This window comes from Poecile atricapillus, chromosome 5 (assembly GCF_030490865.1).
Source record: "Poecile atricapillus isolate bPoeAtr1 chromosome 5, bPoeAtr1.hap1, whole genome shotgun sequence".
NCBI classification, from domain to species: Eukaryota; Metazoa; Chordata; class Aves; order Passeriformes; family Paridae; genus Poecile; species Poecile atricapillus.
In genome coordinates, this window is record NC_081253.1 from 21533201 (window position 1) to 21553130 (window position 19930).

Here is a 19930-nt window from a genome sequence, read left to right on the forward strand (position 1 = left end):
GAACCATTCATTTGATTACAGCTGTTATTTCTGGCTTCATGTATACTGAAATAAGATTGAAACAACTGAAGTTAGGTGGAAATTCTGATTATACACAGTGCTTTTGTGGAACTCAGGGCAACCAGGAATGGCTGAGCAACATCTGGGATCACCAAGCTATGTTTATGAACTCATTTATCTGTGAATTACCTTGGGCTCCTGGAACTAATGATACAATGCTTGTTCCCCAGAAGCTGCTGGAGCTCAGCTGCAGAGCAACGGTATTTGCCTTATTTTCTCAAGAAACATACGTGTTCTCATTTACATAACACTACTTTGACATTACAATCATGACTTCCAGAAAAACGCTGGTAATTACAAGGATGAAGAAATAAGTCTGAAGACAGTGCTGCCTTTTAGAACAATTATAATTTCATTAAAATAGGAACATAACTTAAAGATAGATTTTATTCTCTTTGATGATTTACTCATGCAAACTGCACATAAAAGAAAACAGTACAGTTTGTGAAACATGTCAAATGTAAAGACCCAAAATGCTAAGTACAGAAGTAGTGTGACAACGTCTCAAAACGGAATCCATGGTAGTACGGCTAATACCTTTTCTCTATTTGCTGAACACAGATTTTAATGGTTCTTTTTCCAGCCCCACTGTTAAAATCAGTAACTGTTTACACATCTCCTATACACTTATGTAGACTTATTTTACAAGCGCAACAGTTTTGTTATAAAAAAAACTCCACTTATATGATTTAAAAGCCTTTGTGTTTAGGAGAGCAAATTATAGTATAATCAATGAGGCCGCATCTAGTCCACCAAAACTACAATGAAAAGTGACTGTAGAGCTTTCTTGCAGAATTCACATTTTGTGCCTTTGCAATTAATTTCTTTCTCGCAAGAGGTCCATTGTATTTAACCATCCTGGAAACGTTCAGTAACTGTTACAGCTTTTTATCTTGAAATTGGGAAAGCAAGACTTGTAAACACATGAGGTTATCAACACAACTTTCTTAGTTTTAAAATACAAAATATTTAGAATCCCTAATATTTTCATGCTTAAAGCCCTGCAATGATACATATATGACTTAGATACTTCTTTGTCCAGTTTTCATTACAGTATGGTTGTATATATATTGCAGAAATTATATTTTTCTGTGGATCAATTACATTTTTAGATTTAAAACTGAACCAAATAGAAACTTGATGGCACTGACACTTAAAAACGCATGGTATAGTGTGGAGAAGGAAGAGCAAATGAACTACACAACCCATTATAAATGCATTAAATCTTTGTTATATACATAATGGAATCCTGCTTTACTGCCAGTTGCTACTATGCATCTGTTTTTGCTATTATACAAAGTTTCCGACCTGAAAGCACACATCTACTTTTTTTAAAACAACTTAATCTATTGTAAAATATTGTACTGTATTTTGAACATGAGTACAGAATCAAAATAGATAATGGCACATTTAAAAAACTCAATATCCTACAGATGATTGGATAATGAGAAAAAGTGTACCTACAATCATCTCATCAGAAACAAACTACATCATGGAATGTTAGTTATCCAAGTTCGCACAGTAAATAACATTTTAAAACTGCAATCACCTATCAGCCAGCATCACATTGAAGGCATCTTTAAACATTCAAGCAAAAGACTGCTGGCATTAACTACTGAACCATTCTCACACACACACCACACACACCACATTATAATTACATTGTTTCCAAGATACGGTAGATACTGATTTTTTTTTTTCCACAAGAAAGGTATCAAAATTTTTGCTACTAAAAGATGACAGTGCTTACACAAGAATTAAGTACAAGTTAGCTTGCAAATACAAGACAATGACAAAAAAAAGTCGAGTTGTCTGAAGAAGGATTTTAGGCTTTTCTGGCATCCAAAATCATGAGTAAACTCCTTAGTCTGCGACTCAAAAATCCACAAAATATCAGCCTACTTTGGAATAACAAGTACTCCATATTAGATAACCCTGTATTTTACAATATGCTTACTGGTTTCAGCCTAGCAACAAGGGGTGGTTTCAGATATCTATTCTGACTGGAGAATTAAAGCTCTCCTCCCACCAGAATCAAGTGTTGGTAGTGGGAAAAAAAACACTTGACATCCATTAAAAAAAAAAAAAAAAGAATCAAATCTATTTAGTAATGATCCTCATCTAGGATTGGTATGTGCATAAGTACTGTATCTCATATACTGTACTGGCCCTATTAAACAAATTAAAAACCCCAACAGTTAAAAGCCAACCAAAATGCTATACATAAAAAACCCAAATGTTTTTCTTCCAATGTTCTTCCTCTCATAATGTGCAAAACAACAAAAAGGCAAAAAGACTAAAAGCAAATTTACTGTTACTGTCTTTCTCTTGCCTAGTGCTTTATGACCTTGCTAACTTTACAAAGTCAATAGGGACTATGCAGAACTTTGGTATAAAAATGTCACATAATATTCCTATCACAGTCTTGGGGATGACCTTCAGTAATTCACCCCAATGTTTGTTAAAATAATACCAAATTAAAAATGAAATAAACCACATTGTACTGTACACACACTTTACACATTAAGCACAAAAAATAACTAGTATAACTAATACTTAAAAAAAAAAAGTCTTTTGCAAAGAGACTAGAACTGGTGTTCTGTCTTATTTCCACCTGCCAATCATTAAAGCCAAATTTAAGTTGGATTTTTAAAAATTTAAGCTACAATTTCTCCTAGATGGAGACTGGTCTGTTGTTGGTTTCCCTTTAAAGTCACAGATGTGTATCTAAGGAACTGATGCAACGTAAGTTTTTAATCAACTTCCTGATGGCTGGGCCTGGGAGGGAGGCGCCAGGACGATCTGGGACAGCACGGGCTCCGTGCTCTGGTCCGCCATCTGCGTGAGCACCGAGGTGGCCACCGCCTCCGCCTTGGACGTGGAGCTGACACCGTTGGAAGTGCTGACAGAGCTGTGCTGGATCGCTTCCGTGTGCGGGCTGCTGGGCACAGAGATGTCTTCCGAGCTGTCATCCTTATCTGCAGCTGAACAAGAACAATCCCTTTATTTATTCTGTCCCCGGAATGCACGCCACCTCATCCCCATAACAGCAATCAGCCCTCAACAACTAAAATTCATGTTGTAATGCAGTGCAAATTGCAAAACATGCTTATTTCAATTTAAAAAAAAATACTACATTGTAAGCATAAAAACTGGACTGCAGTATGGACTAGTCAGGAAACCAGAACATTTTCATGTCTTCAAAGCCATGATTAAAATTTCCTGCCTAGTAAATCAGACAGCGGGTGTTATGCCTAATTCTAATGATGCATGTTCACATCAGTAAGCATTATTCACAGACTAAAAAATGCTATTTATTGTGTCTGCTTAGTAATCAAACAAGAATAATTCTACATTCAGTAATAAAATTTGTGATCATGAGTATGACATCTGAAAAGATATTACTTACACCACTATATTTGCTGGACAATACTTACGCAAGTTTTCAGCCCCCGTTCTTTTAACAGAGTGAAGTTCCATAACTTTACAAATGCCTCTCTATAGGTTTTAAAATGGTTAAAACTGCTTTTAAAAATATTTTCAGAGTATTTCAGGTGTTCTCCACAAAACCAAAGTGAATTAGCCACAGAATTACATAGTTTTTTCCAATGACAGAGGGTAAGCAGGTTAAAAAAATTAAAGAATTTCCAAAATGATCATGACTTAAAATGTTCTTCTTGCACAGACATTCTAGCCATGCTAATCATCCTTTTTTCCAGAGCTGCAGGAGTTAGCCAAGGTATTATGCAAACACTGCCAAACTAAAAGCTGAGTACAAAACTAAAAAACCAAGAACAGAAAATTATCCTTCTGTTTTTCACTCAAAAATAGAAATACTAGTGCTGAATATCATTATAACTTTTTTTTCATCACTTTGTGCTACTTAATGTTTTCAAGTACTTTTCACACCAGTTTTATAAACTGACCAAAACCAGTTTCCAGGTGGAACACTGGAATTCCCTTTTAAACTTACTACTGACTATTGTGACACAAACATAGCCAGAAGCAGGCATGAAGTATTGCTTGGGACAAAGCAATGGAACAAAATTTGATCTTCTCTAGTCTTGTCTTTGCAATCCCTTTCAGATTTGCTTGAAATTGGATTGAGGAAAAAAAAATGTGTCTGGGAAATACAAAAGATCAAAAAATACATGTAAAAGTAAAGGCCAAATGATAGATTATTTTTTCCTATTTAAGAGCATAATGTATGAAAAGCCATCAGATTGTGGACTTTGGTGCTAAAAATGTGGTCTATGCAGTGCACAATACTCAGCACTCTAGGAGCTCTTTAAGCTGGGGTCTTCAATTTCTTCCAGAGACAAGACTTTTAAACAACTCACAACATTTTTGAAGCAATTCAACTGATTATTTGATGAATGTAACATGTTAATTTAAATGTACTTTATAGGAACACCATTTTCATTAACATATTGACTGAAACTGGTTTTTTTTCTCTCATAAACCATACTGTGGGTATGTCACTTAGCCAACATGCATTCCTAACAATATTCATGCACAGATAATGTGATAAAATCCTTTCAGAGGGATGACATTACAGCTATCATTCATGTTAAGCTTTTACTTCCAACAGACTTTCCAAGAAACTCAGCTATGCTTCCAATTGCCTTGCATAATACTATTTTTTTCTAAAATGTAGGTTTTTGCCACTGATTAGTATTTTATGTCTGACTCATTCTGTACTCTTTACTAAATCAGAAGCATTATAGTACTTTACTGAAGGCTGAAAACAAGCACTACTAGACAGGCCATTCACTAATCCTTCAACAAAGAAATCCTTGGCATGGAATCACTTTGACAGTTCATGACTTACGATGAAATGTTTTACATCCCAATTCAGGCACATGAATCCTCAAAACATCAAAATTCAAGAAACCTATGGTTTGTCCTTTGTGTGTGGGTTGTTTTTTTTTGTTTGTTTGTTTGGGTTTTTTTTGTTAAAAACCTTGCATGCATAATGTTATCCCCTAGTAGCTTCTGTATGAAATTATGTTGTTCTGTCAGATGGGAGCCATAATGGCCTCATCCCTGCAGCAATCATTGTTAATATAAATCCCAAACGTATTTCTATACTGTTCCAATTTACTCCAAGATGCTATTTTCTGTCTTGTCAAAATGACTGGAGATCAAAGGACCAAGATTTATAAGCTCAGAACTGACAAAATCAGTATTCTAAATATATATGGCAATACAGAGTTGCTAAATCTCCTGAATCTTTTAAATTAAAAAATATTGCCCATTCTGATGAAATTGCTTACAATGACTACAAGTAAAGATGGTGGCTATTAAGTTTTATCGCAAGCACCTGAGGATCTGTTTGCATGCAGTACAAAATGTTCCTTTATTCTCCTGAATTACTGACACTGGCAAATTAAAATGAAGTGGCTACATATGGCAGAAACAATCTTCACATTTACAAATATCTTGAAATATCACTAAATCATAAAAACGAAAGCTGTGGGTTATATATTATGAATGTTGCCTAATGCATTCCCAGCTCAGTTATTTGTAACAAATTTGTGTACAATGGACAAAATTGGCCATTTATTCTACAGCAGCAGCAGCTGGTTCTGGCACTGTGTATCACAGCCAAAAAGGAAGCTACAAGTCAGGAAAGCATAATTAACCTTTAAAATGCTGGAAGGATGAAAAGTCAATAGAACAACTTAAAATAAAAATATGGATTAGAAAATATTGGTATTGACAGTGTGAGTATTCCCTCCAAACTAGAACTGTTTTTAAAAACATCCTCTCTACAGAAAAGCAGTCACTTAATGTGGATATCAAAACAATCTAGAAGACATTGTACAGTAGGAGCCATGAACCTGCATCTGATTATTTTAATGGCTCAACTGATCCTGGATGTTATGGTAAATGAGGACAGCTGTTATAGTACCTCTACTGAAATCTCATTACAATGAAGGAAAAACACCCACAAGGACCTTTCACTGTGTTAGGCTACGATAAAGTATAAGAAATGATTTATCATGTGCTCTTAATACTTTAATTATATTTTCCAAAGCAGGTGTAGTAACAGATAGTCCTTAAATGCTAATTATCATATGCATTCATTAAACCAACATAAACCTTACAGTGTTATGCAACAATTTAATTTTGACTTAAACATATATTTTTAAATAAAATGTATTAATTCCTGTTTTCCAATAACTTAAAAAAAAGAGCACTCTTTAATGTAATATATGTTATATTAGAACTGCACTTCTCAATTTTAATGTTCATTCAGTTCATTTTGGCAGTATTTCATTGATGCAGCCTCAGGCTATAGGTAATGGAACATTACTCACTATGATAGCCAGATTTCTTCTGCATGGCAGTTACAGGGCAATCTTTATGAGCCAGAAGAAGCTGTTTCAGCTGTGCCACTTCATTTCTCAGCAGGGTGACTTCATTCTAAAGGAGAAGAAAGTTATGTACTTTACCAGGCTCAAACTACACACGTTTTGAAGGTAAGCATTAAGTTTTATAGGGTTTTTAGTTGTTCATTTAGGGGTAGCTGAAATACAAGAAGTTTCCATTCAGTATATATTTATTTTATCTTAGAAAATGCAAATATTAGCTGAAACTTAGCTAGTTTTGTTACATTAACTGGGAAATGCTTGGGTTTTTTTGTTTTTTTTTAAATACAACATATGTTTTTCTGTTTGCAGATGCAGAGTCTACATATAGTCTCATTCACATGATCCAGCTACTGTGAGACTCTTCTGGAAGGTTTTGTGATGAATTTTAATCAGAATAAACCTACATTTAGCTACACACATTTTAACAGATGTCACAGCAAACATTAAAAAAGGGAAAAACATAAAAGAAAATCCAAAAAGCAAATGCAGAATAATTTCTTGGTGACTCTATTTATACTTAGACTTCAAAAAAGAAAATCTCACATACTGGAAAATAATTCAGCAAATATTGGTTGATCTCCAGACTGCTTTTTATTTTGGCAGCCATACATAAACATGTTCTCTGAAGGGATCATTGATAATAATGACAAAATCCGGAGATGTCAGCTTGTGTCGCTAAAGCAGAGCACAATCTAAGAGACAGCACCTGCACAATCCAGTGCCTGGGTTCATTTCCAGACTGTGCCTTTCCACTATTGGGTGACCTTGAGCAAGGTCATTTCACTGCTTCGTGCTTCACCTTCCCCATTTGTAAACTGGAGGACAGCAACACTTACCTTCCCTGGAAAGCAGCTTGGTGTCTAGAGATGAGGAGAGCTACGCAGCTGCATTACATCTGACAATCCAAATTAAGAATGGTATGGCATTTTGATAGACCCACTTATACTTTGCAGAGTAGAAAAATATTTATGAATCAAATTATCTGTAATGCTTTGTGATCCCCGTATCTGGACACAATACGTGTTTTTCATGGGTTATTTTATTTTGAATATAAATCTTTTCTATTAACACTTGAAGTTACTTCAAGTATAAGAACCTTTGCATATTATTGTAAAATACTACACATGACATAATTATTTAGTAAATGCTTATGTTTATGAATTTAGGAGCAAGTTTAAGAAAAAAAAACAACAGAGGAAAACTAGATTGCACCTGAAATTATCTGCAAAATAAACTACAAGAAAGTCAACCTATTTACTTGCAAGCAAGGAATAAAGCAATGCAGCCAGAGATGAGATGAATTACAAGTTAAAGAATTCTAAAAGAAAACAATTCTTCCAGAACAGAACTTACTAGGTTTAATTACACAAAGTAACTAAAATATCAGACTATCAAAGAAAAGCTCCTGTTTTGTGTTTTCTGTCTTCATTTAGACAACAACAAATTTCAAGCCTTTATACCTGCAAAATCATCTTAAGGTCTCCTTTTTTACTCAGTCCTTTTATGCATAGAATACCCTTTAGAAATTTTTATTAAAAGCAAAAGCTGAAAGATGCCAAAAATCTGACTTCACAGACATTTATAATGAAATACAATGTGACTGCAAACAAAAAGGTTTGCAATGAAAGAAACCCAACCAAAAGCCCCACAAATTCTCTACCAGCTGGCATTGCACGTCCTGAAACCTTAGGCTGTTAAGAAAGCACAGGACTACTGCCTGCAGCTGTCTGCCCTTAGTTCACCATGTTATTTACTGAGGAGCCACAAATCTTGATACCATGCAGGCAGCTGCACAGAACTGACACAGGTTGGGTAGAAAAAAAACACACTGATGCAGTTTTGAGACACTTGATAACCTACAGAAGCAACAGTGTTCAAGACTATGAAATATAGTTCTGTTAGCTCAAAGGAACTCTGGCAATCAGGAAAAGGTTTGCAGAAATTTTCTATCTTATCTCCCACATTTTAAGGAAGAATTTTACATACAAAGTATATAAAGTATGTATATACGTATGTAAGTATGAAGTGGCTGTTCATCTGTGGAAGTAAAATTATATGTTTATGAAAAAATTTTGTAAGAGTTTATAGATCAATGTCAGCTGTATTAAAAATATTAAGACTGACAATACAAAATAAGACTGATAATACAAAAAGCAAATATCTTACATTAAGGCAAACTTGAAAAACACAAATCAGCCTATTTAAATTCCTATAAATTCCTATATAAAAGAGACTGAGGTAATCTCTAGAACAGTGGTAGCTGTATATTCCGTAACAGGAACACTTGTGCCAACAGTGCTATATACAATGCACACGCCACTCGTGACACTAGAACAGAGCTGTCTGCTAAACACATGGATGGGGAATGCCACAGAAAGGCAATCTATGGCTGCCATTTACATATTACCAGTAAGAACCACTTCAAACTGGTAAAGGGGGGCTGTTCAGAACCCATTCTTATACACATTGTAGTTAATTATATTGCTTGCGACAATAGCAAATCTTTCCATCTCATTCAAACCATGTCAGTGTGTGGTGATCATTTACTATGTGGTTAACATATTGAAAGGAGGCTACCAAGAAACCCATGAAATAAACACTTTTAAAAGGTGGCACAAAGAAAGATTATTTCAAATTTTTACACTGGAAGGGTTCCCCTCTTTAGTGAGATGGAACCAAGTGCAGGCATCAACAGTTCTTTACAGAAATATGCAATATAGCTCACACGCTGTTGAGAAGAATTTGCATGTTCCCACATTTCAAAATGTGCTAGCATGAGAAAGCAGGTTTCTGGACAAAAGCATATTGACTTGTACCTGCACGCCATCTTTCAAAAGATGCTTCCCCTTCTGCATTCTTAAGAAGGGAGGACACAGTGTATGACACATTCTTCTCATCTATCTGCCTATTCCCCCCTGCACCCAAAATGCAGATGTAATAGTGGGACCACAGGACCATATTAGCCCTTAATCAGCACAGTGTGGGAAAACATTCGTGGTATGTTATAACTCAAAGTACCATCAGAGGCAGGTGAATGTAACTTCTGAGGATAGGGTATTGTCTGTGGTTGAGTTAAACAGCATTCTTCCTGTTTCTTTTTGGGCAACTTCCTCTATGGGAAAGAATCCTTACTTATGGGCATACTTTAATAATTTAGCCTTCCTAAACAGTTTCTGCAGCATCAGTACAAACCATCACTTGACTGCTGCTCACTGAAAACCCACTGTGCCCTGATGAGGAAGACAGGCCATTCTTCTAAAGCTTCACCCTCTGAGACTATTAAAGCAACAGGGACCAAATACAGAACATATAATGCACTTTGGCATCTGATCCTGCAACGTGGCTCAGCAGCCACTGTGGGCATTTGTCAATACCTTCTTATACCCTGCAGGATTGTACAAGGCACAGAGACCACACAAGCTGGTGAATAAAATTTAAGATCAATAAACAAGTTAACAATGAATAGAAAACACAGTCCTCAAAAATCAAAACAGTAAATAAACTTCAAAATGTTGGAAGCATGAAAAAAATTTACACAGCAGAGCCTATAATAAAGACAGGCTACCTAACATATATATGTTACTAGAGATGTAATAGATGGAAATTTTCCCTTAAGCAAATATCTGAAAAATACTGCTTAAAAATGAAGCTACCTTCAAACATTTTAAAGAAAAACTCGATAGAAGTAAATCTACAGAACAAAATAAACACATCAACCAAGCAAACCTCTTCAAAATTCACACATACTGTTAGTGAGCTTCCAGTCTTAAAAACCTTCACAATGACACTGGAATCTCTGACACAGACATTACAAGAAAGCCAGTAACAGCATTGAAAGGAGTCAGAATTGCTACATGAAGAAATGCAATGCAGGCCTTTCAGTATGAACCTGCTTTTGGAAATGTGACATCTTGGCAACTTCAGCTGAGCAGGCCACTTAGACATTAAACAAAATATGAACTATTAACCCAAACACATTTTATAAACCTGCATTAAGGAAGAACTCCAAACTTAATAAATTTTCTATTAAATAGAAGTAATCATGGGTCATTACTGCCCACTCTGCTGATCGGCTGTGTTAGCCTATCAAGTTATTATTATGGAAATACAGGATTGATTCATGTTTTCACATAAAGTACAGTGTAATTATTTCTCTAATACCCAATTTTCTTTTCAAGTTATTCTGTTCTTTACAGTTAACAGTTTTGCTTTTGGTAGACTGTAAGAAGATCTTGAATTCACTATTACTGAATTAACACTTGGAAACCTTTTGCTTATGGTACTTACATTATTTTTATGTTATAAAACTTTATATATATATGTGAAAGGCAGTTCACATGATAGCAAACATTACTTTCACTAAAAAGCTGAATTACGGCAGATTTTTTTTCATTCTCCTTCACTCCTTTATTTGATTATTTAAGCTACAGTGCTACATATAATTATGTAATTAATAGACTTAATTGAAGACTGTGCATTAAGTGAATATGTCTAAAGACTGAATAGGTATGAGAAAAATACATATTTGTAAGAAATTTAGGTAATGCTTGTGCACAGTGTCATGATTCCTGGAACACAGGAAGGCATTTCACAGTGTGTGCTTTGGTAGGAATCTTTTTGCATTTCAGGGTCTGGATACTGAGTATTTTTGAAGACATGAAGATGACTGACACACTATAATTTTGATTACATGGTAAAAAATAACCTCAACGTGCCCTACTTTTCTGTTGATCAAACGGTGATGTTTTCTATACCAAACTGCACAAGAGGTGAGTTTTCATAGGAAGATGATGATCTGTGAATTTGATTCAGTGAACAACTCTGATGAAGAAAAACAAGTGACACTTTAACATATCAAAATACATCTCACTGAATTTTCTAAATGAATGCTTCATTTAGGAATTACATAGTTTTCCTTTCAGCAACTTTCAAAATTAAGATTTTGGACTTGTTATTTTGAAAACAGTAATTTGTGCCAACTTTTTATGTGCTGCTGGAAAACATTAGGAAAGTATGCTTTAACATTTAATAGTAGTTTAAACAAAAGGGTCATGGATTGTTCTGTGGGGGAAAAGTACATTCACATGACAATTTTCTGAGATCAGATGAAGTGGAAAAGCGACCTGCAACATACACTGGCCCTACCCTCTTACAGCACACTTCGTCTCTATAGGATTTAGGTGGTGGTGGTAAAAATTTGCACTGCCACTGCCTTACCCATCCTGTGGCCAAAAGAGGCCCTCAGTATCCACCTGATGTCAATCTGGCACCTTTCACGAGCATTACATTCACATTAAAGGAAAAAAAGTTAAAAAGAAGCAAAGGAAATACGCCCAAAACTTACTAAACTAAACCAGGCTGTGATACAAATTAAGAGCAAGACGTGTTCAAGGTAAGACTATTACTTTGCTCATAAGTGTTTATTCCAACACATCTTGTCATTTTAGTATCATAGTCTGAAAGTTACTTTAAATGGAACAAAAAATAGAAGGGTATGATCCTTAAATTTACACATCTTGAAATATGAATATGCTCTTATCCTCTAATTTTACTGCTATATGCAACTAGCTCTGAATTTTAAGCCTGAGCTGAGCCCCCAGTTATAAAACCATTTATTTTCCAGATTTCATGCCAAGTTTTAAGCTCCACTGATCAAGGATCACTGTGTAAGAACAAAAAAACTTACTAAATTTTCCTTTAAATAGAAAGTATACCTGTAACTGGCCATTTAGTGAGCTCAGGTCCTCAGCTTTTTTCTCCAATGACTGCACCCAGACTTTCCGTTTCTGTCGGCACCTGGAAGCAGCAGCCCGGTTTCTCTCCAGGAACTTTCTCCTTTTCTCATCAGGGTCTTCGTTGGCAGCTCTTCTTCGCCGACCGCCTGTATTTGGTGTTTGCGGCGTAGGCTGAGCTGGTGATGCCTGAAAACAGTCATGACTTAACCTATAGCACTGGTATAAATAGTCGTCATGTCTTGCGAAAAGCATTCAGGGCATTCCTAAATACATTCAGGTTACACACTTTTTTTTTTTGAAAGCTGTGCCCATTTAACTCTACAGAGATGTTTTTAGAACTTTCGCCCATATTTACACTCCTGATCATCTTACATTAACATATTAAATCCAAAATAGCTTTCAAGCTACACTTAGTAGGAAATGAATTTTCCATTTTTGACTCTTCCCACACATCTAGTCACAACTGAAAAATGACACAATTGCTTATGCCCACTACACAGAAGCTGTCTGACAAATGCTGGCAGTGCTGAGACTCCCTGATCCCTCAATCTCCAGATAGCAATTTCCTACTCGTTGATGTGTTCCCCACCACTGAATAACCATTTCCCTTAATCTACCCATATTACGTGACATTACCAAAATACTTCAATATTTTAAATCATATATTATACTCATTTCACATTTGTATACAGACCCTAGACAAAGATTTAATGAAATATAATAACAATATAACGATCTTAAAATCCTTTAAAGAGATAAGATAGAACATAATTGTTCACATGACATTCACGGGTGCACCTCTGCGTTCAGCCTAGCACAGCAAGGAAGTTTTATTTTTAAATTAAAAACCCCAAACATATATCACCTGGCAAATCAATTTGGCATTAATTCTAAATAGCTAAGAATAAAAAAAAACACTGGGAACTCAAATCAGTGTTTTAAGAATTAAACACTTGCTATTTTTGATTAATACTAGTTGTAAAATAACTCTAAAACAATCAAAGAGCAATTTTCATCTTCTGAAAATTCTGCTATGTGATATTATGAAAATATTCCTTAAAAAAGCCTCAAGGCAGTATGGGGGAACAGCAGCCTTAAGAAAGAGATCCTTTTATGATGGGTCACTTTTTTTCCCCTCTTCTGTTCCAAATGCATTTGTTTTGATACATACTGGCCAGTGTAAGAATCTGAGGCTTTCGTTGCAGTTATTAGTCTTGTCAGTTCTGGGCCAGGTGTGTAGCTTTTATAAAATTAATATTATGCTACATATTCTGAAAATAACTCCGAGATTTTTAAAAGCATTTAGAAAACACATTCCAAAAGGTTTTTAGAAATGGAACAGCTGCTGTCCTCCAGGATTCACCGGGAAGTGTATCTTTCCTCCATCAGCACGCCCACTTCCAGTCTGACTCAGAGGTTTTGCCTTTTACTCCCCTATTCTGATCTATCATCCCAAAAGGACAACAAATCGCACCTAAAACCAGAGACCCCTTCCAGAGCCTGAGATGAAGTACACTTAATGACACAGTTGAAACTCTTCCTGTGGCAGCCCAGAAAAAATCCTTCAAGCAAATTAACGTAAGCACGATACCTGATGCAATAAAACAATTTCTAACTGCATTTATGATATAAAATATAATGAATGTAAAACAGATGCAACAGAACACAAAATAGAAGCACTTATTTTTAAAAATATATATATATATATACTGACCAGCTGTAAAAAATTTAGCTACCACAGAATCTCCTATCAATAAACTTGAGAAATCAGGACTTAGTTCTACATTTCAGCATAGATATTACCTGTTTTTTGGATAATAGATTTTAGAAGTATTTAAGAACATGTAAGATCTGTAAACATTTTACAGATCATTATAGAGCTATTGACTACAAGAGGAGTCTGTTATTTTACTCCATTTTACAAACCAAGAGTATAGAAAAAATACATGTATTTGTAAAATAAAAAGAGGGGGTAGGAGGTATGTGCCCACTGTTGTCATACCGGTGTTTCAGTTGTTGAAGTTGCAGGCTGTTGTAGTGACTGTGGTCGTGGTTCCTCTGACTGAGTCCTAACCAACCCACTTGCATGTCCCTTGGCAGTATCTCCATTTGTTACCTGAGGGTGCTGCTGGGTCAAGGCTGCTTTCAATCTCTAAAAGCAGAAAATAAAGAAGAAAAATAAAAGAAATATTCTATCATGCTAACTTGAATGATTAATCATTTATATAAGCAGTTACTTCAACTTTGGAAACAGGAACTCCAAATCTTAAACAGCTGTTTCTTTTTACAGGCTTTCAACAGTGACCTAGGCATATACCTAAAAACACGGGGTTAATTTCTGTAAACATGACAATAGCAATGAGGTTTACATAAGATCCCAGAAAGGGAAGGATGGTAAATGGTATGGAGAAGTAAACAGAAAGCCTCATCTGTAGTGAACTGTGCCCACAAACAGATGAGCAGAAGGCCATAAACAGCTGCTGAAATTGGTAGCACCAGAAGAGTAACAATGACACATGAAGGAAAATAGGTAACAACCAGAACATAAGCGTCTTTCCATTTTAAAAATTCTGGTGTTCTCTATCTCTATTCATTTTTAAATAGCTTCTTATGCCTCTGCTAATTCATGGGCTTTACAAATACTCACCTCTGCAATCCTTCCTATGGATAATTAGATAAAAGCCAAGATCTTTGCTGAAACATCTTAATGATATACAAAATACTAAGAAGCTTCAGGTTATATTTAAAGATTATTTATGTAGAAAATATGCAAGATAACTACTATAGCACACTACTCTACAGTAAAAAACTGCTAAAAGGTTTGATGTTCCTCCTTTACTGCACACAGCCACTACAAAGAACAGTAATGTGCAAGTTCAGCTGTATATAATACACCCAAGAGGTACCAACAACCTGATGGCAAATTTTAAAGCATTTTATTGACTGCCTGTTGAAAAATATTTCATTCAACTTTTGGTGAAACCTATTAAAACTGTAACATAATACATTCTATTTAAAACTATTTCTTAATCTTAAGTGACAAAGTGTTCAATTTCAGCAGATACAACTGCTTGTAATTCCAGATCCTTTCTTAAAATTCCATGAATACTGTACAACTTATCATGCATTTTTTGGTTTTACTGAAGACTTTACCTTACTAGACAAATGGTGTTAGAAAATGTTTTTCTACCAAGCACCAGAGTTTTTAAGAATCCAATACAAGTTTAAGAAAAGATTAATGACTTAAACATAAGTTTGTGGAAATTCTGATAACTTGTAACATCATATTTTGAAATATGAATGAAGTGTTGCCCACATACTAACATTATTAGAATGTCTTAAGAATACTACAGAGGCAGCATTTGGCCAGCTCAGAATAAACAGAAAACTTTGCACCTATTTATGCAGATATTCTCTATAAACTGTAGCATGCAATGTCTCCCAACAATTAAGTCACTGGAATATAGTAACAGCTCTCTTCTACCTTCCATGGTGACAGGCCTTCCTGGATCCTATGCTACAATTAAAAGAACAAACTGCAGATTACATCTGTGGGAACTATAAAAAACTTTCAGGTCTGAAACATGGCAAGTTACCATCAACTACATGGATTTGGTAGCATGTAACCAGCATCAGTAAGTATCATAACTGAGGACTACAAAGAGAATCAAGAAAACTCCAGCACTCCTCTACTGGCTTGCTATTGAGGAATCTTTAGCTAGTGACTTCTGTAGTAAGTCTATTCTGCAGTGATTGCTCTGGATTGAATTACCAGCACATTACACCAGATAGGAACCATTCAAGTGAACATGAAAATTGGGAGCTAATCCCAACAGTGAAATGAGCTCTTCCTCACCTCATTTATTGTATCAACTTTGTAAGTTTCCCAAAATGAAAAGATACTTCAGAAAATTACACAAACCAAATTTACTGCGGTTTCCCCAGTGCTCAACTTCAGAAATCAAAATTTAGGATAGCTGCAAGCATTAGGGCAGGATGACAAATTTTAAGATATGTCCACAATTTTTAGTGTATATACAGCACTCTGAAAGCTCTTAGGTAGTTAACACTTTAATTAAACTTGAGAATTGACTTGTACCTTCCTAATTCTCCTCAGAAAAACAAGCTAACAACAAAAAAAAAATCAGTTCCTGTCTGCAGCAAGTCTAAGAGTTTTCAAGCTAACCAAAATTACTAAAACAGAACTCTATGATCTACCTGCAACAATTGCAAAGTTGACAATCTCCCTAACTAATTCTGGTATCTAAATTGTAACATTTTCTACACAACCACTAGAGAACTACCAGAGAAACACACCACATCCAAGTCAATTTTTAGAAAAATATTTTTTTAAAGAAACTAGCAGGTATTTAACAGCAATATGATAATAACCTTTCTATATATTATTAACATAAGATTGTTTGCAGTGTATTTTCATTTATGACTTGAATTACTTCAGAAGTATTTCTTTTATCATAACTTGCTGTTAGGCAGGACATGACAAATTTTCATCAGTCCTAACCAAGACAGTAGTGAAAGTACAAATCAGTTAATCAGGGTATGCTCTACTTCAAGCTGTCAGACTAGGAGAGTTTTAAAAGTTACCATCTCAAAAATTACATATATTGGGTTTGCATGGCAAGGTTCTGTGTGGAGGTGGAGTGGCAGCGGGGACTCCTGTGAGCAGCTTCCAGAAGCTCCCTCCTTGTTCGACAGAGCCAATGGCAGCTGGCTCCAGGACAGACTTCCCAGGAAAGCTTGAGGGAGCAGAGCCTGTTCAGCCTTGTGAAGGGGTGACTGAGAGGGGACCTCAGCAGTGTCCAGGAGTATCTGAAGGTGGGGTGTCAAGAGACTGGAGCCAGGCTCTGCTCAGGGTGCCGAGCAATAGGCACTGGCAGGAGCTGCTGCACTGGAACAGAATTCCCAGAGAGGATGTGAGGCTTCCCTCACTGGAGACAGGCAAGAACTCTCCGGCTGCAATCCTGTGTCATGTGCTCTGGGATGGCCCTGCTGGAACAGGGGACCGGATGACCCCTGTGGTCCCTTCCAGCTTGGCCCATGCTGTAATTCTGTGAAGAGTGAGAGGAGTCCTTCCCAATGCAGAGGAAGGAGCAGAGGTGTCTGAGGAAATGACCACAGCTACCATTCCCCTCTCCCCTGCGCTGCTGAGGGGCAGGAGGTAGAGAAGAATGCCCAGGAAGAAAGGGAGAAGGTGTTTTTAAGCTTTGGGTGTATTATCCTACTCAGATGTGACTGGTAATAAATGAAATTCATTTCCTCAAGATGAGTCTGTTTTGCCCATGATGGTAATTGTTAAGTTCGCACTGGGATGTGCAAACGAAGTTTTAACTTAACTTTACTTACTGTAATGCTAGTATTTAAACATTATATCCTGTTCATTAATAAACTCAAGTAAACAAACTCCTTTTGAGAATTACCTTGTTAAATGTAATGTACTGTGAAAATAGGAATAGGAAATAATTAGATTTAATTTCATATTAAAAAGTTTAAAAATTAAAACTAAAGTAGTTAGTATTAAATTATCCACAAATGCAGACATATTGCGAAAATCCAAGGAATATTTACATTTTCTCACAAGATGATTTCCAGCTTGTGTGTTTAACAAGTTTCATATTTTAAAAGATAATTCTGGGTACTATATGGATGTTGTGCTTCTTTTGAGTAGGGAGACAGTTACCCCAAATTCAATGAGAATCTCATTTTTAGCAGTCAAGAACACAGAAACATATATTAGAATAAATGTATATAAGCATTTTTATGTGGGGAAGCCTGATGACAACCATGGTTTTTTGGTATTATTTGGATATAGGCAAACTAAAACTGGTATTTTCACACAGGTTAATAGCTTTTAAAATCTTGATTAGCAAGGTTTTATCATTCATGTATATCCTTGAAAACAAATCCTCACCACATCTGTCAAAATTTGGTAGGACTAGATCATTCCATCAAGAGCTCACAGGAACAAGATAATATAGTCCAGAAACAATTTGTGAAAAACTCAGATCCATATTTCATATCTGCCACAAAAGCTCATCAGAGTAATAACCCTCCTTCTCCTGGGTGTTATCCTACCATCTGCTCCTCTATTACTTATCTTTATTTTGCAACTAATTAACAGCATAATCTTCTAAATTCAGCAAGTTAATTATCATTATTGTGGTCTTTGCAGCATCATCAGTCCTTATGAAGTCTTGTCTCTCCGCCCCCAGAGAACATAGGAAAATGAAGTAGGTTGTGAGAGGGTCTGTTCCTTTAGAGTAGGCTCATTAGGTGTTTGCTGATTAGCTCGGCATGCAGAGAGACAGGTCAGAAGAATTCTGCTGAACACAAGGTCCCATGCCGGGCTCCAGCAAGTTAATGTCGGTTTCTGAGCATTTGCCAAGCTGCCCTCTGTCACTTCTCAGTAGAAACCTCCTGCAAAAAGTCTACTGCTTGCCTACTGAGTGCAAGGTATTTTTCAGATTGTGACAAAAAGTTTTGCATGGGAAGGAGGAGACAGAGGGAAGCATTCCACATTAAAGCAATTTTGAAAGTCTTCAGAAACTTCTGCAACCCATGCTGAAGAGTCTCAATGCTAAGTTTGCCCCCACAAGCTGCACACTCAGAAAGGATGTTTTACAGCTGCAACTCAAGCTTCATGTTTCATACACAGAAAGCATACAATTAGAGATCTTCTCCTAAGAACATCAGAGGCAATTCTACAGTTATTTAGAATCATGCATCCTTATGGTGAGGAAGGTTTTTTTGAGTTTTGAGTTTTTTGGGGTTTTTTTAAGACAGTTATTGCATCTACTTCTAAGCCTTTTTAAAATACCACAAAACTGACATACACGTGATTTTACTTAAGTATGTGAAAGTTAGTTTCTTTAGCACACCAACAAATGTGGAATCATGTCAGAAAAACTGGCAATTCCTATCAACTGTGCCACAGAAATCTGAAACTCCTTTTTACTTCTACTGAATGTCATTCTTGGTATAAGATGTAAGAATATTTTCAAAATAATAGCAGTAAAAGACAAGCTTATGTCTGAATGAAATCTCTAGTCATTTTTTATTTCACTTCTACAAGCAGTAGAGAAAAAGGATCCAAGAATGTTCAAGACTATAGTAACAGTGCCTTTCACAGCTGCGAATGGACCAGCTCTGTTCACAACAATAAATTCAACATTGGGGCAATAAAATTAAAATGCAATCTGATTTCATGCAATTCTTCCACAGCACTGAAACACATGAAGCACTGTATATATTTCTGCAGTGAGAGAGACCCTAAGATTGTGCTTAATGCACTCTTTCCCTTAATGTCAACTGCTTCTGTTGAGAGCCTCTTACAATAATGCCACCAATCATAAGGATTTGACTCACTGCACAGATAATTTTTAAATTTTTGTCTGTCATCACTTTTATGTATTCCTTTTTTTAAAGACTATTTTTTCTTCCTAGTTAGTAGTCCTTGCAGTTGGTATACATTTTTCTATCTGCTATTTCACTCAGTGAACCTGTTCCCACATAAAACTGTTCCTCTATGGAATTGATACAGTCATTTAATGTCAGGCAACTTGAACTGTAACCAGAGAAAAGACCATTTCAACAAAGAATGGACAGAGTTTTAGAGGTGACATCTCAGTAACTCGCTTTGCATCAATAACCAAAACTGACATACTGAAGGAATTTGACACTTCAGACTGAAAACTTTATCAAACATAGAAATAAATACACAATTTTGATTATTATGCATTA

At 35.8% G+C, this 19930-nt stretch overlaps 1 protein-coding gene across 8 annotated transcripts in view; it reads right to left on the minus strand.

Moving 5' to 3' along the window:
- Positions 1–388: 388 nt before the first annotated feature.
- Positions 389–19930, minus strand: part of ATF2 (activating transcription factor 2) — a 47563-nt gene continuing 28021 nt past the window's right edge. For all 8 annotated transcript variants that reach the window (XM_058839685.1, XM_058839686.1, XM_058839688.1 and 5 more), the window contains 4 exons: positions 14175–14324; positions 12152–12358; positions 6384–6489; positions 389–3044 (listed from right to left, as the gene is read on the minus strand). In XM_058839685.1, coding sequence (XP_058695668.1) covers positions 2818–3044; positions 6384–6489; positions 12152–12358; positions 14175–14324 — 690 coding nt within the window. In that variant the 3' untranslated portion in view covers positions 389–2817. The remainder of the gene's footprint in view (positions 3045–6383; positions 6490–12151; positions 12359–14174; positions 14325–19930) is intronic.